The sequence below is a fragment of the Schistocerca serialis genome, chromosome 9 (assembly GCF_023864345.2).
Source record: "Schistocerca serialis cubense isolate TAMUIC-IGC-003099 chromosome 9, iqSchSeri2.2, whole genome shotgun sequence".
Taxonomy (NCBI): Eukaryota; Metazoa; Arthropoda; class Insecta; order Orthoptera; family Acrididae; genus Schistocerca; species Schistocerca serialis.
In genome coordinates this window covers 50370188-50392779 of record NC_064646.1, presented here as the reverse complement: position 1 = coordinate 50392779, position 22592 = coordinate 50370188, and the positions used below count along the sequence as shown (strand labels likewise).

The 22592-nt window shown below is 43.6% G+C and overlaps 1 protein-coding gene across 1 annotated transcript in view; it reads right to left on the bottom strand.

Annotated features, from left to right (window-relative positions):
- Window positions 1-21611, bottom strand: part of LOC126418839 (carboxypeptidase N subunit 2) — a 160699-nt gene extending 139088 nt beyond the window's left edge. Inside the window, exons 1-2 of the mRNA XM_050085817.1 lie at window positions 21425-21611; window positions 11579-11729 (exon numbers count right to left, since the gene is read on the bottom strand). Of these exons, the coding sequence (XP_049941774.1) occupies window positions 11579-11729; window positions 21425-21611 (338 nt within the window). The remainder of the gene's footprint in view (window positions 1-11578; window positions 11730-21424) is intronic.
- Window positions 21612-22592: the final 981 nt, after the last annotated feature.

Here is a 22592-nt window from a genome sequence, read left to right as displayed (position 1 = left end):
TTGTTAACATTGTAAAAATACTGACTCGTTCCATATCCTTGAAACTCCATTGCTAGCAGGATCGACGCAACTCGCAATAAAATAAAAAATAAAAAAATAACCGTTTATGAACTAAGAAAACAAGGTGGCGGACGGTTGAACAATTGAATGTCTTATTGGTGAGATTTTGAATCTTTGTGAGATGTATCTGCCATTTTATGTGCGTGAGTAAGTGAGTGAGTGTGTGTGTGCGTGTGTGTGTGTGTGTGTGTGTGTGTGTGTGTGTGTGTGTCTAGGTGAAAGGCTGTGAGTTCTTATTTAATTACTATCTTCCTTTCCATTTTTGATATTTTTTAAATTATTTAGCTTTGTGTGGCGGAGGGGGAGGACTTTTGAGTGTTTGTCGGTTGGTGTTGTCTGATAGGTCTTTGAGGGAAGAGGACAGAGTTCTGTTGCAGAGAGCTATGTATTCATTTATTACTTGTTTTCGTCCAAGTACGGCTTTTTGTATTTGATAGTTACTAGTTTTCGTGAGGAACTGTTGTTGCGTTTCAGAATTTACAAGTCAGTGTTGATGTCTGTTAGGCTGTGTTTCGTATCTATAGCATGTTCAGTAAATGTATAATGACAGCTGTTACTTTTAAAGCTCTGCCGTGTTCTATGTATCTAGTATTAAAGCTTCTGCTTGTCTCTCCTATATAAAGTGATTTACAGTCCTAGCATGTCACTTGGTGAATACCGGTTGTGTTTTATTTGTTTACCCTTGTATCGGTTGCCTTAGTTTTTTCCGTAGGCTGTTTTAAGCCCTTGTTTTTTGAGTATGTTACCTATTCCGTGGGATGCATGGTTGTTGTAAGTGAGAGTGCAACACTCGTTGTGTCTGCGTTTGTATGTTGGTGACAGGCTGTTTGTTTTTCTGTGATAAGTGTCCCTTTATTTTTATTTTTATTTTATGATTCAGTTTCTCATAATGTTTGTATCAAATCCATTCTCTACAGATATTTGTTTGATTATCTGTAATTCATTTTTGTAGTTGTCTTCACCGAGTGGAGTTCTCTTCAGTCTATGCAGCACGTATTGGAAACTGGTTAGTTGCTACAGAGTCGGATGATTAGCGTATTTGTGTCTGGCTGTGCTCGTGGCGATGGCTTTATTCGAGTATGGAGAATTGGTGTTGATTGTTCTGTATGTGAAGGAAATTTAAGATTTTATCGTTTTCTGTTTCTATCGTGAATTTTATATTTGAGTGAAATGTGTTCGTCATTTTGGTGTTGATGGATGCAACTAGATGTTTCATCTAGAAGACATATGATGTCATCAACACAGTGATGCCAGTACACTATCCTGTATTGTTTGGATTTACTATGCTCCAAATACTTTGTTTTCATTGTTATTTAGGAAGATGCTGTCTTAGAGTCCACTGATTTGTGACGACATTGGGAAGCCAACCTTATTGCGAGTAGAACTGGTCTTCAAATGGGAAGCAGGATTGTTCTGTGGTTAGTTTTAGAATGGTAACTGTTTCTTTTATGGGGGGTTTGGGAATGCCTTTCTGTTGTTTTAATTGTTGTTTGATTATGTTGGTGGTTTAAGTGGTGGTGATGTTTGTGATCATAAATGTGATGTCGAATGATGTGGGTGCGGCTGTTATGGACATGTTAATGTCTTTGACGTTTTGTATCAACTCTTCAGTGCTGTGTATGCTTCTTTTGTTTGTGTACGTGTAATGTTTGTGTAAGTATGTGTGTATTTCTCTGGCTAGGCGATATGTGGGTGCACTTCTGAAATTTACAAGTGGGCATATCGGAATATCTTTTTTGTCGAGCTTTAGTAGGCTGTTCATTGTTGGTGCCTTGGAGTTCTTTTGTTTTAGCTTTTTCACTTTCTGTTTTGTGAACACTTTTTTTCATAAGTGTCTGCGTATTTTCCTGGTATCTTTGTGTTGGGTTACTGGTTAGGTTTGTTGTATTGTTGTCTTCAAGAAAATGTAAGGTTTTGTCTTTGTAGTCCTTCTGTCTTATTACTACCATGGAGTTGCCCTTGTCTGATCTCGTGACAAGAGCTCCAATGTTTTTAAGTTTGTTCATTCTTCTCTAAGTTTCATTCTTCACTTTTTGTTGCCAGTCGTAAAATTTCGAAGTAAATAATTATTATGCATTATGTTCTGTATGATTTCAGATGACGAACTGGGGAAGAAAACAACTGCAATGAAGCCGCAGCATGTGTTAACAAGGAACATATGCAAAACTGTCTCGTTTTTTATTTGTAAATACTGTCTCAAAAATTCAAGTGATAAAGAGCATTTTTCCTGTTTAATAGAAAGAAAATGAAAATCTACTGATGATGGTGGAACCTCAGCGAAAAGTGTTGGGAAGTAGAAGAAAAAATAAAATTCTGATTTTCTCAAGGCAGCGTCTCTCAAACAACAAATCTATTTGTAATTAATCATGGACAAAAAAGTTAGGTAATGAGGTATCTCGAACAGAATTACCTTTTCCAAGCCAACCAGCATGAATTGCCAAAAAATTGATCATGTGAAACTCAACTCGCACTTTTCTTCCATGACATCATTAAATCATGGATCGAAGATTTTTCTGAGATGACGAAATTATCTGTTATGAAGTACTGCCTGAAAATATTTGCAGGAATATTCTGTCAGATCTCGATAAGATTTCAAAGTGGTCTAAGGTTTGTCAACTTGGTTTAAATGTTCATAAAAGTAAAATTGTGCAGTTGACTATAATAAAAAATGTTGTATCCTATGACTACAATAGTAACAAGTCACAATTAAAATATATCGACTCATACAAACACGTGGGTGTAACAGTTTGTAAGGATACGAAATGGGAAGATCACATAGGCTTTGGTTTATTGGTAGAATAGTGTTATGCCACAGAGTAGAAAAGGAGAAGAAATTAAAATTTTTTCATAAGTTCACGCTAGCACGACCGCAAACAACACAACGCGCAAATGGTGGCATAGCTAAGCAGCAAAAATCAACACCGCACGTCGGTCGCAGTCACGACCACACATTGCTACATCAAGCCCAACCGCGAGGCACAAGTTAGACACATTTAGCAGAATGACCACTGAGGAAGAGAAAGAAAGAGAGAGAGAGAGAAAGAGAGACAGACAGACAGACAGAGATGTAATTGTGAGCTCTTGTTACGTGGAGCACCAAGCTGTATGCCGGATGCAGTAAAACCTATCAAAGACTCGACAGTGGAGTTAACAGCCTGTAACGAATCGTTAAGCAATCACAGTGGAATGATGGTCGCTGCCTCCCGCCCCTCTCCATAAATACCGCAGTTCTCCAGCTCTGAATCCAGTTGGTCCTTAGGATTGACGGCGTTTTTACCGAAGCAATCAATTGAATGAAGTGATAATTAAATGGACACCCTAGCTGCAAACAGGCGTTGATGTATTTCATTGGGGACATGTTGAAAATGTGTGCCCCGACCGGGACTCGAACCCGGGATCTCCTGCTTACATGGCAGACGCTCTATCCATCTGAGCCACCGCTAGCAAAGCTGCATGGTCTTCCGCGGTAACTGTTCTTTCGGGAACAGATACTACCATCATATATAATCAATTGAATGATTATTACGTTGTGGTGATACCGATGTATTAGTTGTTCCAGCACTTTTCGTGAACACGCTGATTTCCATTCCTCACGTGGCAGTATCCAAGCAATCACAACCTGCCACACAACGGACTTCGCACTGGCTGCCTATGACACCGCTGATGGGGAGACCGAAGGTCTTCCAGTCCCAGTACATCTCGTGGTCTTGTCGCACTAACATCGTCATCACTGCTGGCTAAGAGCGCCACTCGCTGCCTCTGTTCCTGATAAGCGCTACAGGCACTTCCAGGCTCCTGGGGCCAGCGGGTCCAGTAGAGCCAAGATCACCATCTGACTACATAATTTCCGACAGTGCACTGCATCCTGATGGGTCAGTGCGAGTCACCGTCGTCTTGTAGGATCGAGGATGCTCTGACGCAGTGTGGGGCATAATTTAACCACAGAGCTTCGCCTGCCAGACGGCAACCCACAATACTTCGCCGTATTGCTTGACCCCAGACCTGCCAGCTGAACCAACGAGAGGAATCAACGGAATTCCTCCGTGTCACTGTGAATAAATATTAAATCGCTAACCAGCTTTTGTTAGCACCGAAAGACGCTCTACAGGTTCCACTGTACCATCCTGACAACGCAGAGGCGCCTATGTTCGGCCCCTGTACAATAGCGAGGAAAGACGTTCAACCTACAAAGGAGATTCCAGAATGAGATTTTCACTCTGCAGCGGAGTGTGCGCTGATATGAAACTTCCTGGCAGATTAAAACTGTGTGCCGAACAAAGACTCGAACTCGTGACCTTCGCCTTTCGCGGGCAAGTGCTCTGTCAACTGAGCTACCCAAGCACGACTCACGCCCCGTCCTCATAGCTTTACTTCTGCCAGGTCCCGAGTTCGAGTCTCGGTCCGGCACACAGTTTTAATCCGCCAGGAAGTTTCATATCAGCGCACACTCCGCTGCAGAGTGAAAATCTCATTCTGGAAACATCCCCCAGGCTGTGGCTAACCCATGTCTCCGCAATATCCTCTCTTTCAGGAGTGCTAGTTCTGCAAGGTTCGCAGGAGAGCTTCTGTAAAGTTTGGAAGGTAGGAGGCGAGGTACTGGCAGAAGTAAAGCTGTGGGGACGGGGCGTGAGTCGTGCTTGGGTAGCTCAGTTGGTAGAGCACTTGCCCACGAAAGGCAAAGGTCCCGTGTTCCATTCTCGGTCCGGCACACAGTTTTAATCTGCCAGGAAGCTACAAAGGAGATTGCTTATAAAGCACCCCTGTGACGCAACTTAGCATACTGCTCAAGTGCTAGGGATTCGTACCAAATAGGACTGACAGGGTACTTCGGATGTATGCTAAGGAGAGCAGCACGAATGGTCAGAAGTTTGTTTCACCCGTCGGCGGGTGTCACAGAGATTCAGAACAAACGAAATTGGCAGATACTTGAAGACAGACGCCAACTATCCTGGGAAAACCTGCTTACAAAGTTTCAAGAACGAGCTGCAAATGATGAATCTAGGGAATATGCTACAACAGAGTACATATCACTCCAATAGGAGTCGCGAGGAAAAAAATTAGATACATACAGCGTGCACACAATGGCTTAAACTGTCACTCTTCCCACACTCCATAAGTGAATGGACTGGAAAGAAGCTCCGGTACTGGCACGCTGGTAAGTAGGGAAGAACAGGGCAAGTTTACGCAACGGGCACATTCACTCAGAGCATTTTTCTCGGGAACCATTCTCTCTAGAGCGCTACCGACCGTCGAAGATTAGTACTGCCATTTACTGAGGACTCTCACGAACTTTGCGGCACCAGTTGAGTAAACATTTTAGTGCGAAGAACATACGGGGGACATTTCATAAATAATGCGCTCTAATTTTTTTACTTACATGTTTTCTTTTTTTCAATATCTCTCCCTGCGGTCCTTCAGTGTAGACTCCCTGCTTGTCTCTGATTGAATCTCTAGATCTCGGAAGCTTTATTATTCCACTCAGGATACCACTTCTGTTCACCTGTCGAATGTCTCGGGTAACGGTGATAGAAAGCTCTTCCAGAGAAAGATAACGACGTCCACGTATAGGGGGGGCTGGTGAGAGGATGTGAAACACTTCCCACCTGTGTTCACACAGTTTCAGGACTACAACATTGCCGATATGCGGGTGAGCACTGTCGTGGAATGGCCCAGCTTCCAGCAACTGAGGTTGTGTTTTGTGCATTTTTGTTTTGCAGGTTTTGCACGAAGTTACGATAATACACAGCTGTGACACTTCTTCCAAAGGGACTCTGTCTATCATGTTGATATGTTTCTTTGGTGATCATAAGAAAAAATCATCATTTGCTTGAGCTTTGATCGAGCGCGGCGAAATTTTTTTGACATGGAGAATTTGCAGCTCTCCACTCATTGCACTGTGATTTCATCTCCGGTCCAAAGTCTCTAGTCCACGCTTCATCAACAGCGAAAATTCAACATAAGAATCCTTGACCTTCACGTTCCAATGGTTGTCTGAACAAGTTAGCAATGTCCAGATGTTTCTGCTTCTCTTCACCAGTCAAACGGTGTCGAACCCATCTCGCAGAAATTTCTCTCTTCTTCAGATCATTTGTCAGAATGCGGAATACTGATGCTGAAGAAATTTCCGTGTCTTAGAAGGGTTCCTCAAAAGTCGCACTGCGACCTTCTTCAAGAGCATCTGCCACAAGTTACACACGTCGTTCATCTGTTGACGGTTTTGCCCTCCCGGGTCTTGAACTGTCGTCTATGCTCGTACTATTACCACGAAAACAATAAACCCAACGTGAAAATGTACTACGTCCACCGTAAATTTAGCACAAACTTCACTTAACGTACTGTGGATTTCTGTCGCGTTTTTGAGGCGTAAAGTTTCGATTGTCACATACGATTTCTGGTCCTCAGGAGTCACAGTACTCGATACACGTGCAGGGTCCATTTCTACCTCTCGTCAATTTTATGTTAGAGTACACAGAGAAAAAATAAACACACGTGCGTCTTCCTCAACCTTGCAATCACATCAGACGTAATTTTCATTGTTGTTGTATCAAAGCATCCATAGCAATGCCATCCTGTGCATTATTTATGAAATGTCCCCCGTATTTGCGTTTTTGTGCGAGGTGAGTAAATTTTGCTATTCAAACATCGAAACTCCTAGGAAACACACCTTTCAAAGTTGAGAAGAAATAAATATTCGTTCGGTTGCAGGAGATTATTCTACTCTACAAGGCCCATTTGCATAATTTGAAAGCCTGATAGTTACTGCAGTAGTTTCGAAACTAATTCGAACATAGCCACGGGCCACATTTACGTATTTCTGTTGCGCGCGTGTAACACTGTTTTGCGTTACTATCCATGTATGCTCCGATAGCTAAGTGGTCAGGGCGACGGAATGCTGTGCGAAGGGGCCCGGGTTCAGTTCCCGGGTGGGTCGGAGGTTTTCCTCTGCTGAGGGACTGGATGTTCTGTTGTCTTCATCATCATCATCTCATTTCCATCGAAGCTCAAGTCGCCGAAGTGGCGTCAACTAAAAAGGCTATCGGTTTGTCCGGCGGGAGGCCCTGGACACACGACACTTCATTACTCCAGACAAGGAAATTGTAAGGGGCAACAGCAGTTGGAAACTCAATCTAGAAAAATGCACAGGAGAACAGAAGGTAGAAATTGCGAAAGAAGCTGTTTGAACCTAATGAATCTCAAGCAGAAGGAATTGGTTCTATGAGAGCAAAGGCGGGTAAGGGTAAGGAAGGACAAGAAAAAAATGTGGATACGCCTACTTCTGATATCGTTAGTGTCCTGCCCAAGGGCACGTTTTCACATTGTAACTTTCCGCGCATCCTCCTGTCTTCTGTCACGCTCTTCAGATCCATGCAATTTCCGCTTCCCTTTGTGTCATCCGTCATTTTGTATCTTCTCCTTCGCCTCGGGCCCCTCCTACAAACTTGACCTTCCAAATCGTCTGTTAGCAAGCACTCCCGTTTCAACGAACGTCCCCTCTAGTTCTTCTCCCTTTCTCTTACAACCCGCAGCAGTCTGATAAAGAGGATGAAAATTGCCTTTGTATTTACTGCTTCAAACAATACAACCAATCAAAAAGGCAGGTTTTCACAGAATGGGTCTACTTCCTTACGAGTAAAAGGTGGGCTCACGACGATTGTGCCACAGGAAAGACACAATTAAGGTTCCATATCTCACTCGGTAAAAACGAAAGCCTTATAGGACCACTTCGCTGTCCGTCTACAGGTCTGTCTGTCTGTCGGACTGTGAAAAACCCTTCACGTCATGAACGGGTAGACGAATCAAGTTGAAATTTATGTCACACAGTAAGGTCTATCGTCCCTTAGTTCTGTATAAAACTTAAGGTTATAAGTCAATTCAGTCAGAAGATACGACCGTTTATCTCATATACACTGAAGCACCAAAGAAACTGGTTTAAGCATGGGTATTCAAATACAGAGATATGTAAACAGGCAGAATACGGCGTTGCGGTCGGCAACACCTATACAAAACAAGTGTCTGGCGCAGTTGTAGATCGGTTACTGCTGCTACAGTGGCAGGTTATCAAGATTTAAGTGGGTTTGAACGTGGTGTTTATAGTCGGCGTGCGAGCCATGGGACACAGCATCTCCGAGGTAGCCACGAAGTTTTATGCAAACACTGTGAACTAGTACAAAGAAGCTTCCTTGTACCAGTTTTATGTAGACACTGCGAACTACATGTAGGCATCTAAGAGCTCTTATTGTATTAATGCATTCAGTATTGTATTACTTATTGTACCTGTATATATATTTTTAAGGGTATGCCATGGAGTTGTATGCACTTTATGACTGACTCTCGCAAATAATGGGATAAACAAAACCTTCTGAAGAAGGGCACTCAGTACCAGAAACCGGTCAAGAAATTAAATTTCTTTTATGCGACTGGTTGCCTATTATTTTATTATCTAACATTGTTGTGTTTTACCATGTTAATTGGTGGATCTATGCCTTTAATTTTGTATTACCAGTAAACAAGTTTTGAAAAGTTTTGTTTTGTACTTTGTTTAGTCTCTGTTGTGTTCTTTGATATTCGTGCACGTGGCCCCATACGTGTGTTAACTTGCCCCAGACCTGGAGCACGTTTAAGCACTCGACATGAGACTATATAAAATTATTTTGCGCTCGTACATGTAACGTTGAGTTAGAATACATACGCGCATCTATACAGGGTGACTCAGAATAACAGGAATGTTTGGGATGAGTACTGGCAGCCATGGGCAGGTGGCAACACTGCGGGTTCGTGACAGCGAGTAAGCAGTCCGCCATTTCAGAAATCATTTATCAGTGGAACGGAAAACAGCATGCGTTAGCCATAAAAATGTTTTATAAAAACAATGGTAGTTTGGTAGCGGCGCAGAAGGAGTTCCGGCGTTTTTATAATTTAGGACGTCATGATGCCCTTCCGTCGAAACACGCGATAAAATCTTGGACTGATAACTTTGAATAGGCTGGATCTGCCGTCAAGAAGAAACCAACAGGACGACCGACAAAGTGTGCTTGTCCAGCGAACATTGATGTAGGCGAGTCTGTCATACGGAGCCCACGGCGTTCAACTCGTAAGCGAGCAGCAGTGGTTGGAATGTCCCGGGAGAGTGTTCGCAGAATTCTTCATCTTGATTTAAAATTTCACCCGTAAAAACTACAGATGGTGCAACAACTGAAGGAGAACGGTTACCGTTTACGATTAGGATTCTGTCAACAAATGGTAACAAAAATAATGACGATGAATTTGTAAAAACGTTGTGAATGTCAGATGAGGCACACTTTCATGTCGCAGGTTATGGTGAATAACAGAGGTATCGTTACTGGGCAAACACAAATCCTAATTACGTTCATGAGCGCCGTTTACATGCTACTAAAGTGACAGTAAGGTGTGGTGTTTCATCGCAGGGGATTATCGGACCGTACTTTTTCGCAAATGAACAGGGAAAGACAATAACTGTGAATGCCGGTCGTTACGTCGAGGTGTTACGAATTTTCGTCACAGCTGAAATGAAGAACTTTCCAAACGATAATGTTGGAAGCTGAAGAAGTGAATTAAAATTTGTGCTGCGGTTGGGGCTCGTTTATCGTAGGTAAATTAGAGACTTAAACGTCTCAGCGAAAATTTAATTTAAGGTCTATACGATCACATCTAACACAGCACTTCCCCATGACGCCCAATCCAAGGGTTCTATTCCAATGTCGGAGAGCCCTGGTAATAGTGACAATATAAGGCGAAATGTGAATTAGTGTTTGTGGGAGGTACTTGAGTTGGATAGTTCGTGCAGCTATGTTTACATTAATGCTTTGGTGGTGTAATAGTCAGCATATCTGCCTAGTATGCCGGCACGGTAGCTCAGCGTGTTCGGTCAGAGGGTTAGCTGCCCTCTGTAATAATTAAAAAAAAACTGAGTTAATGGATCAATAACGAACTTCAACGAGCGTCTGGGGACGTCCGCCACGAACAACTGCAACGAACTATAACGAACAAAATGACATTAAAAAGAAAAGTATCCGAGAAGATCCGGGTTCGAGTGCCAGCCACAGCACAGATTTTAATTCACATGTTCAGCTTCCACCGTTATCGTAGATAAATTAGAGACTTAAATGTCTCAGGGAAAATTTAACGTTGAAGAAGGCTGGTTTCAACAGGATGGAGCGACATCACACACTACACGGCAATCACTGGCATACGTACGAGAATTGTATGGAAACCGTGCGATCTCACGATTCGGTGACATTCCCTGGCGCCCTAGACCGCCAGAGTTATCCCTTCGTGATTTTTTTTTTTTTTTGTTTTTTTTTTTTTGTGGGGCTACCTCGAGAGCAAAGTCTACACGACTCGACCGAGAACCCTGGATGAGTTAGAACAGAGAATTAGGGGTGCAATTCACGGTACGCCAGCTGAGATGTCGCAGCGGTCAATGAGGAATCTCAACAGCAAATTTCACGAATGTATTCGTACAGGAGGACGCCACTTAAACGACGTAATTTATAAAAAAAAAATGATAAATGCCATCAGTGTTTCTTAAATGGCAAAATTGTAAGGTTTCGGTTACTACGAATGTAATTACTTTCCTTCATTACTTTTACTGGATTGTGGATGTTGTGTAGATAGTTCCGCGTAGTCAGCGCGTACACAACTTTCCCACTAGAGCGCGCCCCGCTAAGCACAACAGCGCAGGTGCAGCGCTCGTCCGTCTCCGCACTACGAGATGGCGCTGTCATAGAGACGGGCCAAATTCTGCTTCCGCCGATCCGCATATTAATATGTAACGCAGCCAATGACATTGCTGCTAACGTAGAACCTTTTCTCCTCGCGGATCACACTCGCGCAGTGATACCTGAACTCGCGAGGTATTATAACGAGTGTACAGACCTCCGATTAGTCAGTCTGCATTTGTCTGCACCAGTCTGTACCAGTCTGCATTAGTCTGTACCAGCCTGTACGAGCTCTACATTTGTCTGTACCAGTCTATAGTCAAGTTTCAGTCTGCGCCTAATAAGATTATCATATTCCTGTACATAGCCATGAAGAGAAATGTATAGACACTTTGTCAAGTATCAGAGATATCTGAGAATAAGATTAACGTACCAAGACCAAAGAAACTTCAGATTGTCAATTGTAAATAGCATCCAGAATCAAGTTACGTAATGTGTATGTTTTTCATTATTTTAGTAAATGTGTGTGAAAATTAATCAAGTTCTGTTTAAAGTTGGTCACCGTCAATCTGCTACTCTAAGCGTGCAAGTGGCATTTCTATCGTGTGACCTAACGGCAGAAGATAAACATGCCACGATAAGACATTGCTGACACTCGCCTACTTCGTTAGAGCGACAAGTCAAGTAGTCTGATGGTGTGTGTACCGACGGTCTTACAGTACGCACCCCACAGTGGAGATGCTGCCGTTTTTCTGTGTCACCCTGTGCTTTAATGAGCGCGGCCCGCAGAGCGCGCAGGCAGGCAGGCAGACTCAGGCAGGCTTGTCTCTCAGACTCACATGGCGCGGGCGTCGGTCGGCACCAGCTGCAGCGCCGGCAGCTCCCGCAGGTGCATCCTCCAGCAGCTGAGGCTCAGCGTCTCGGGCCGGCAGCGGCACGGGCCCTCGGTGCAGCGCGACCACCGCTCCGGGCCCGAAGACACCTCCCACACTGCAACAAACACGCGGCCCGCATTCACCACCCACAGCTAACGTGAAATCGCGGCCAGCCTTCAGCTGTCCCCCCCACGAAACGTAACAGCGTTCGTGAGCGTGCAGCTGCTAGAGCAATCTCAGGTCCCAGAGCTTTGCCAAGCGTCACAGACTCAGTAAGATACACACGGAAGAATCCTGGAAATACTAGAAGGTATCAGATTATCAGGAGAAAGAAAACTGGCGTTTTACGGATCGGAGCGTGGAATGTCAGATCCCTTAAATCGGGCAGGTAGGTTAGAAAATTTAAAAAGGGAAACGGATAAGTTAAAGTTAGATATAGTGGGAATTAGCGAAGTTCGGTGGCAGGAGGAACAAGACTTTCTTTCAGGTGAATACAGGGTTATGAATACAAAATCAAATAGCGATAATGCAGGAGTAGGTTTAATCATGAATAAAAAAATAACAGCACGGGTAAGCTACTACAAACAGCATAGTGAACGGATTATTGTAGCCAAGATAGACACGAAGCCCATGCCTACTACAGTTGTTGTTGTTGTGGTCTTCAGCCCAGAGACTGGTTTGATGCAGCTCTCCATGCTACTCTATCCTGTGCAAGCTTCTTCATCTCCCAGTACCTACTGCAGCCTACATCCTTCTGAATCTGCTTAGTGTATTCATCTCTTGGTCTTCCTCTACGACTTTTACCCTCCACGCTGCCCTCCAATGCTAAATTTGTGATCCCTTAATCCCTCAGGACATATCCTACCAACTGATCCCTTCTTCTAGTCAAGTTGGGCCACAAACTTCTCTTCTCCCCAATCCTATTCAATACCTCCTCATTAGTTACGTGATCTACCCACCTAATCTTCAACATTCTTCTGTAACACCACATTTCGAAAGCTTCTATTCTCTTCTTGTCCAAACTATTTATCGTCCATGTTTCACTTCCATACATGGCTACACTCCATACAAATACTTTCAGAAACGACTTCCTGACACTTAAATCTATACTCGATGTTAACAAATTTCTCTTCTTCAGAAACGCTTTCCTTGCCATTGCCAGTCTACATTTTATATCCTCTCTACTTCGACCATCATCAGTTATTTTGCTCCCCAAATAGCAAAACTCCTTCACTACTTTAAGTGTGTCATTTCCTAATCTAATTCCCTCAGCATCACCCGACTTAATTCGACTACATTCCATTATCCTCGTTTTACTTTTGTTGATGTTCATCTTATATCCTCCTTTCACGACACTGTCCATTCCGTTAAACTGCTCTTCCAAGTCCTTTGCGTCTCTGACAGAATTACAATGTCATCGGCGAACCTCAAAGTTTTTATTCCTTCTCCCTGGATTTTAATACCTACGCCAAATTTTTCTTTTGTTTCCTTCACTGCTTGCTCAATATACAGATTGAATAACATCGGGGAGAGGCTACAACCCTGTCTCACTCCCTTCCCAACCACTGCTTCCCTTTCATACTCCTCGACTCGTATAACTGTCATCTGGTTTCTGTACAAATTGTAAATAGCCTTTCGCTCCCTGCATTTTACCCCTGCCAGCTTCAGAATTTGAAAGAGAGTATTCCAGTCAACATTGTCAAAACCTTTCTCCAAGTCTACAAATGCTAAAAACGTACGTTTACCCTTCCTTGATCTAGCTTCTAACATGAGTTGTAAGCTCAGTATTGCCTCACGTGTTCCAACATTTCTACAGAATCCAAACTGATCTTCCCCGGGGTCGGCTTCTACCAGTTTTTCCATTCGTCTGTAAATAATCCGCGTTAGTATTTTGCAGCTGTGGCTTATTAAACTGATAGTTCGGTAATTTTCACATCTGTCAACACCTGCTTTCTTTGGGATTGGAATTATTATATTCTTCTTGAAGTCTGAGGGTATTTCGCCTGTCTCGTAGATCTTGCTCACCAGATGGTAGAGTTTTGTCAGGACTGGCTCTCCCAAGGCCGTCAGTAGTTCTAATGGAACGTTGTCTACTCCCGGGGCCTTGTTTCGGCTCAGGTCTTTCGGTGCTCTGTCAAACTCTTCACGCAGTATTGTATCTCCCACAGTGCTACTACAGTAGTACAAGTTTATATGCCAATTAGCTCTGCAGACGATGAAGAAATTGATGAAATGTATGATGAGATAAAAGAAATTATTCAGATAGTGAAGGGAGACGAAAATTTAATAGTCATGGGTGACTGTAATTCGATAGTAGGAAAAGGGAGAGAACGAAACGTAGTAGGTGAATATGGATTGGGGCTAAGAAATGAAAGAGGAAGCCGTCTGGTAGAACTTTGCACAGAGCATAACTTAATCATATCTAACACTTGGTTCAAGAATCATGAAATGAGGTTGTATACATGGAAGAATCCTGGAGATACTAGAAGGTATCAGATAGATTATATAATGGTAAGACAGACATTTAGCAACCAGGTTTTAAATTACCAGGGGCAGATGTGCACTCTAACCACAATCTATTGGTTATGAACTGTAGATTAAAACTGAACAAACTGCAAAAAGGTGGGAATTTAAGAAGATGGGACCTGCATAAACTGAAAGAACCAGAGGTTGTACAGAGTTTCAGGGAGAGCATAAGGGAACAATTGACAGGAATGGGGGAAAGAAATACAGTAGAAGAAGAATGGGTAGCTCTGAAGGATGTAGTAGTGAAGACAGCAGAGGATCAATTAGGTAAAAAGGCGAGGGCTTGTAGAAATCCTTGCGTGACAAAAGAAATATTAAATTTCGAAGTATCTTTTCTCACATTTCATCTTCATCTACATCCTCTTCCATTTCCATAATATTGTCCTCAAGTACATCGCCCTTGTATAAACCCTCTATATACTCCTTCCACCTTTCTGCCTTCCCTTCTTTGCTTAGAACTGGGTTGCCATCTGAGCTCTTGATATTCATACAAGTGGTTCTCTTTTCTGGAAAGGTCTCTTTAATTTTCCTGTAGGCAGTATCTATCTTACCCCTAGTGAGACAAGCCTCTACATCCTTACATTTGTCCTCTAGCCATCCCTGCTTAGCCAGTTTGCACTTCCTGTCGATCTCATTTTTGAGACGTTTGTACTCCTTTTTGTCTGCTTCATTTACTGCATTTTTATATTTTCTCCTTTCATCAATTAAATTCAATATTTCTTCTGTTACCCAAGGATTTCTATTAGCCCTCGTCTTTTTACCTACTTGATCCTCTGCTGCCTTCACTACTTCATCCCTCAGAGCTACCCATTCTTCTTCTACTGTATTTCTTTCCCCCATTCCTGTCAATTGTTCCCTTATGCTCTCCCTGAAACTCTGTACAACCTCTGGTTCTTTCAGTTTATCCAGGTCCCATCTCCTTAAATTCCCGCCTTTTTGCAGTTTCTTCAGTTTCAATCTGCAGTTCATAACCAATAGATTGTGGTCAGAATCCACATCTGCCCCTGGAAATGTCTTACAATTTAAAACCTGGTTCCTAAATCTCTGTCTTACCATTATGTAATCTATCTGATACCTTTTAGTATCTCCAGGATTCTTCCAGGTATACAACCTTCTTTCATGATTCTTGAACCATGTGTTAGCTATGATTGAGTTATGCTCTGTGCAAAATTCTACAAGGCGGCTTCCTCTTTCATTTCTTCCCCCCAATCCATATTCACCTACTATGTTTCCTTCTCTCCCTTTACATACTGACGAATTCCAGTCACCCATGACTATTAAATTTTCGTCTCCCTTCACTACCTGAATAATTTCTTTTATCTCATCATACATTTCATCAATTTCTTCATCATCTGCAGAGCTAGTTGGCATATAAACTTGTACTACTGTAGTAGGTGTGGGCTTCGTATCTATCTTGGCCACAATAATGCGTTCACTATGCTGTTTGTAGTAGCTAACCCGCACTCCTATTTTTTTATTCATTATTAAACCTACTCCTGCATTACCCCTATTTGATTTTGTATTTATAACCCTGTAATCACCTGACCAAAAGTCTTGTTCCTCCTGCAGATTAAAACTGTTTGCCGGACCGAGACTCGAACTCGGGGCCTTTGCCTTTCGCAGGAAAGTGCTCTCTCTACTAGTAGAGCACTTGCCCGCGAAAGGTAAAGATCCTGAGTTTTAATCTGCTAGAAAGTTTCAGATGACGATGAGTTTGGCTTTAGCAGAGGTAAAGCCACCAAAAGCAGTTCTGACGATGCAACTGATAATGGAAGGACTGAAGAAAAATGAAGACACGGTTACAGCATTCGTCAGCCTGGAAAAACCTTTCGACAGTGTAAAATCTTGAAAGATATTCGAAATTTTCAGAAAAATAGGGGTAAGCTATAGGTAAAGACGGGTAATATTCGATATGTACAACAACCAGGAGGGAACAATAAGACTTAAAGACAAAGAACGAAGTGCTCGCATTAAAAAGACTGTAACACAGGGATGCACTACTGTTCAATCTATGCATCCAAGAAGCAATGGCGGAAATAAAAGAAGGTTCAAAAGTGAAGACAAAATTGTAGGTGAAAGGATATCAGTGACAAGATTTGTTGACGGCATTGGTATCCTTAGTGAAAGTGAAGAAGAATTACAGGAGCTGTTGAATGGAATTAATAGTCTAATGAGTGCAAAATACGGATTGAGAGAAAATCGAAGAAAAACGAAAGTAACGGGAAGATGCAAAAATGTGAACTGCCACAAATTTAACATCAGGATTGGTGATGAAGAAGTAGATGAAGTGAAGCAAATGTGATACCTAGGCGACAAGATGCCCCATGACGGACGGAGCAAGGGGGACATAAGAAGCAGATTAGCGCTGGCAAATAAAGCATTCCCGGCCGAGAGAAGTCTGCTAGTATCAAAGTTAGACCTTAATTTGAGGAAGAAATTTCTGAGAACGTACTCTGGAGCACAGCACTGCATGGTAGTGAAACAAATCTGCTGTTCTTTTCAGACACTGCCTTACCTCTAGTCAGTTCCAGTGGGAAGACGAGTTTTATGGGCAGGTTGATGGTGTGGCCATGGGTAACCCATTGAGTCCTACGATTGCTATCTTTTACATAGAAGAATTCGAACAATTATCTCTGGAAAAATCGAGTAAGACACCATGTCGATGGTATCGATACGCGGATGATACATTTGTTGTTTGGTCACATGGCAAAAAAGCTTTAGAGGAATTCTTTTGTTGTTTAAATAGTATAAATCTAAAAATCCAGTGTACCATGGAAATGGAGAAAGACAATCCAACATCCTCTTGGATGTCTTCGTCATGAGACCGACTGATGGCAGCTTGAAACATAAAGTCTTTCGGAAGGTTACACATACCGACAGATACTTGCAGAAGGATTCCATTCATCATCCACGACAGAAAAGAGGTCTAGTTAAAAGTATAGTGGACAGAGCTAAAAGGATTTGTACGCCGGAACACCTGGACGCCGAGTTAAAACATCTAAAGCAGGCTTTTGAGAAGAATGTGTACTCTGGTAAGGAAACAAATAGAGTTTTGCGACCGAATAACAGGAGGCCTAAGGACAACGCTAGGACACAGCGATGGAAGAACACGGTTTCTCCACCCTCCATCAAGAAATTGACGGATCAGATCGGCAAGATTCTAAGGAAACATGACGTTCGACCGACTTTCAGACCAACTAAGAAAATAGACCAAGCGTCGCGCGGGATTAGCCGAGCGGTTGTAACGCCGGAAATGCATATCCTCCTATTTCCATCTATTGTACTATTATTTTTTTTCCTTGTTTTGTTACCTCAAGATATGACAGTTCTGTCTCTTTATATATTGTAATTGTTTTACTGTTTGTATATATATATTTATGCACTCATGTCGATGTATAATTGGTTTGTTTCGTAAATATTATTTGTATTTTTACGCTGGGTCTTGCCTAGGGAAAACTGCTATCGAACGATTACATCGATGGTTCGTGTGAAGAATCAAAGTGTGTAGGATCTTTGGTAGTGTTAACTCTGCCGCGTGGAGCGCGGGCAGAGAGAGTCTGGCGGGAGTAGCGAGTGGAGCAGGTGTGTTGTGTGACGCTCCCGCGAGTTGCCGCGCTTTCGGGGTTTGGCAGCATGTAATTGCGCTCGACTCGCGATGATAGTTTCTGACATGGTGTCGCGGACGGGAAGCATTAGCTGGCGCACATCAAGAGCCCGTTTCGCCTGGTGACCATGTCGAGAAGAAGGCGCGCCAACATCCAGCTTCTGCAACAGCGACGGCCGACAATGAGTGACTGTCGCCACCTCCTCGATCGACGGCTTCAAACCTTCAATCAACCAACAAGGAAGACTAAAAGCACGTAAAGTTTCAGAACTGTATGGCAGACCTCAGCTTTTCAAATTGTTCCATTTGCCTCGCAAAATTACAGCAACTTAGCATGAACCTTTGTTGCTCATTGTCCCAATTGCATTGCCAAGCAGGGTCCCTTCCTTTTCCGAAATGAGCCCGAGGGTCGTTGAAATTCAAACACCAGCATCATTCGATTTCACTGCTTTAATTTCAAAGTTCAGCTGGCTACAATATTTAGATTGCACAAGCACAAATTAAGAGTGCGAGTTTTGTTACCGTATTTTAGTTACCTGTGACTGCAGCTCAGCTTGGTACGTACTAAATTTTACTATTGTTAATTGTTCAGAATCATTTAATTCAAGTTCAAAGTTAATTCTCTTATTTCTAAATTGCGTAGATTCAAGTAGCTTTTGAAATGATTGTTGAGGTAGTCCAAGACTAACCTTATTTTACTGAATGTCGATGTGCTTCAGAAAGAAAGCTCACTATTAACTTCAGTCACTAAATTAACTTTCGATTTTCCAGTTTTATTAATTCTTTTGCTAAATTAAGTCAGAGTGTAGCGAAATTTATTACTTCTGACAAACTTTCAGTTTTCACACTACACGTGTCAACCTTCAGTTGCCACGCTTCTAGAGCTAATTATATGTATAATTACCTTTCTTTTTCAGTTACTATAGTAATTGTCCTTAGGACTGGCGACCGTAATTTCCCCCAAATCTCAAATATCTAATTACCGCTAGTTAATTGTTAACGTAACGGCCGCACATTTACTTTCTTCATTAACTTTACCCCTTTTCAAAATTAATTTCCACCAGTTTCATTTGCATTTTTCCTTTCATTTAGTTGTAACCCTTTCCTCCCTCTTTACCGACAAATTAACTTCGGTGACGATTGCTTTTCCCAAATTTCCATTAGGTACACGCGGTTTAATTTTTCACTGTCATTACGGTCGATAAGTGAGGGGGAGGTTACACGGTCTCAGGCGCTGCAGTCATAGACAGTGCGGCTAGCCCCGGCGGAGGTTCGAGTCCTCCCTTGGGCATGGGTGTGTGTGTTTGTCCTTAGGATAATTTAGGTTAAGTAGTGTGTAAGCTTAGGGACTGATGACCTTAGCAGTTAAGTCCCATAAGATTTCACACACATTTGAACATTTGAACAAAATAGGCCAAGCACTTTGTTCCGTTAAGGATGAACGCCCCCCTCTGGCTGCAAGTGGTGTAATAAGAGTCCGTGTACGTGTGTCAAGGTCTACATTGGAACTACAAAGAGAAGTGTGAATACACGGTTGAAGGAACATAAAAGTCCTTGCCGACTCGGGAAAACAGACAAATCAGCCGTGGAGGAACATTTCCGGAAAGCTTTTGACACCGTTCCTCACAAGCGGCTTCTAATTAAGCTGCGGGCCTATGGGGTATCGTCTCAGTTGTGCGACTGGATTCGTGATTTCCTGTCAGGAAGGTCGCAGTACATAGTAATAGACGGCAAATCATCGAGTAAAACTGAAGTGATGTCAGGTGTTCACCAGGGAAGCGTCCTGGGACCTCTGCTGTTCCTGATCTATATAAATGACCTGGGTGACAATCAGAGCAGTTCTCTTAGGTTGTTCGCAGATGATGCTGTAATTTACCGTCTAGTAAGGTCATCCGAAGACAAGTATCAGTTGCAAAGCGATTTAGAAAAGATTGCTGTATGGTGTGGCAGGTGGCAGTTGACGCTAAATAACGAAAATTGTGAGGTGATCCACACGAGTTCCAAAAGAAATCCGTTGGAATTCGATTACTCGATAAATAGTACAATTCTCAAGGCTGTCAATTCAACTAAGTACCTGGGTGTTAAAATTGCGAGCAGCTTCAGTTGGAAAGACCACATGGATAATATTGTGGGGAAGGCGAGCCAAAGGTTGCTTTACATTGGCAGGACACTTAGAAGATGCAACAAGTCCACTAAAGAGACAGCTTACACTACACTCGTTCGTCCTCTGTTAGAATATTGCTGCGCGGTGTGGGATCCTTACCAGGTGGGATTGACGGAGGACGTCGAAAGGGTGCAAAAAGAGCAGCTTTACTTCTGCCAGTACCTCGTCTAAAGCTGTGAGGACGGGGCGTGAGTCGTGCTTGGGTAGCTCAGTTGGTAGAGCACTTGCCCGCGAAAGGCAAAGGTCCCGAGTTCGAGTCTCGGTCCGGCACACAGTTTTAATCTACATGACTGCTGTGTAATTCACATTTAAGTGCTTGGCAGAGGGTTCATCGGACCACAATCATACTATCTCTCTACCATTCCACTCCCGAGCAGCGCGCGGGAAGAACGAACACCTAAACCTTTCTGTTCGAGCTCTGATTTCTCTTATTTTATTTTGATGATCATTCCTACCTATGAAGGTTGGGCTCAACAAAATATTTTCGCATTCGGAAGAGAAAGTTGGTGACTGAAATTTCGTAAATAGATCTCGCCGCGACGAAAAACGTCTTTGCTTTAATGACTTCCATCCCAAATCGCGTATCATATCTGCCACACTCTCTCCCCTATTACGTGGTAATACAAAATGAGCTGCCCTTTTTGCACCCTTTCGACGTCCTCCGTCAATCCCACCTGGTAAGAATCCCACACCGCGCAGCAATATTCTAACAGAGGACGAACGAGTGTAGTGTAAGCTGTCTCTTTAGTGGACTTGTTGCATCTTCTAAGTGTCCTGCCAATGTAACGCAACCTTTGGCTCGCCTTCCCCACAATATTATCTATGTGGTCTTTCCAACTGAAGTTGTTCGAGAGTTTAACACCCAGGTACTTAGTTGAATTGACAGCCTTCAGAATTGTACTATTTATCGAGTAATCGAATTCCAACGGATTTCTTTTGGAACTCGTGTGGATCACCTCACACTTTTCGTTATTTAGCGTCAACTGCCACCTGCCACTCCATACAGCAATCTTTTCTAAATCGCTTTGCAACTGATACTTGTCTTCGGATGACCTTACTAGATGGTAAATTACAGCATCATCTGCGAACAACCTTGGAGAGCTACTCAGATTGTCACCCAGGTCATTTATATAGACCAGGAACAGCAGAGGTCCCAGGACGCTTCCCTGGGGAACACCTGACATCACTTCAGTTTTACTCGACGATTTGCCGTCTATTACTACGAACTGCGACCTTCCTGACAGGAAATCACGAATCCAGTCGCACAAATAACACGATACCCCACAGGCCCGCAGCTCGATTTGAAGTCGCTTGTGAGGAACGGTGTCAAAAGCTTTCCGGAAATCCAGAAATAAGGAATCAACCTGAGATCCCCTGTCGATAGCTTCTATTACTTCTGGCAGGAAGTTTCAGAAGACTGATGACTCAAAGAAAAAAAAGAACCGCAGATGACGACCAGGCTGACGAGCGCGCTAAACCCAACACCTGTCGGCAGTGAGTGGGAGGGAGCACGCACCTGGCTGCTCCACTGACTTGAGGCGGCGCTCGAGGCTGGCAATCCTGGCGGCCAGCCGCGCCGCCTCCGACGCCGACGCCGCCGCCGACGATGACGCTGACGACGCCGCCGCCGACGCCGCTAGCAGCAGCAGCAGCAGCGGCAGTGACACGAGGCCCCAGCGGGCGAGGCGGCGGGAGCTGGCCATGGCGGCGCCGGGCACCGACTGGCCGCGCGGACCAGAGCTGTCCCCGGCTTCCTGATTACCGCGCCCACTCCGGACCACCACTCCGCCGCCCGCTGATTGGCAGCGCCACGAGCGGCCAGCTGCCGACTGCGGCCCAGTTCTGTCGTCTCAGTGCTCTCTGTCCAGGGCCTGCCCCCTGCAGCTGTAGCCATCTGGAGACCGGGTCTGCGAGAAGCAACGTTAGCTGCAGGGCAGGGGAATGGTTTCGGGGCGTGCGAGACCAGTTGCACAGAGCACAGCTGTCCCACTTGCGGTACCCGTCACAAGTCCTCCTGACGCTCCTCGTTAGCCAATATCTATAGCGTAATTGTTCTATTACAGAACGAAACTGTTTTTGTACAGTGAAAGCGGTACTCATTATTTCTCTGAACAAATACAATGAGCTCACAAATGACACGGGACACCTCCCAATATCGTGTCTCAACACCTTTTGCGCGGCTTCGCGCAGCAACTCGACCTAGAACGGCCTGCACAAGTCGTCGGAAGTCCCCAGCGAATCTCTTGAATCACGCTGCCTCTGAATCCGTCCATAGTTCTCCATCTACATCTACATCCACACTCCGCAAGACACCTGACGCAGTATGGTGGAGGCTACTTTGAGTACCTCTATCGGTTCTCCCTTCTATTCCAGTCTCGTATCGTTCGTGGAAAGAAAGATTGTCAGTATGCCTCTGTATGGGCTCTAATCTCTCTGATTTTATCCTCATCGTCTCTTCGCGAGATATACGTAGGAGGGAGAAATATATTGGTTGACTCCTCGGTGAAGGTATGTTCTCGAAACTTCAACAAAACCCCGTACCGAGCTACTCAGCGTCTCTCCTGCAAAGTCTTGCACTGGAGTTCACCTATTGTAACCTCCCCACAAAATAAATTCCGTAACCTCCCAACAGTAAATACAATATAATTATTTATTTCATTCAGTGTAACTGCCCAACAGATTAA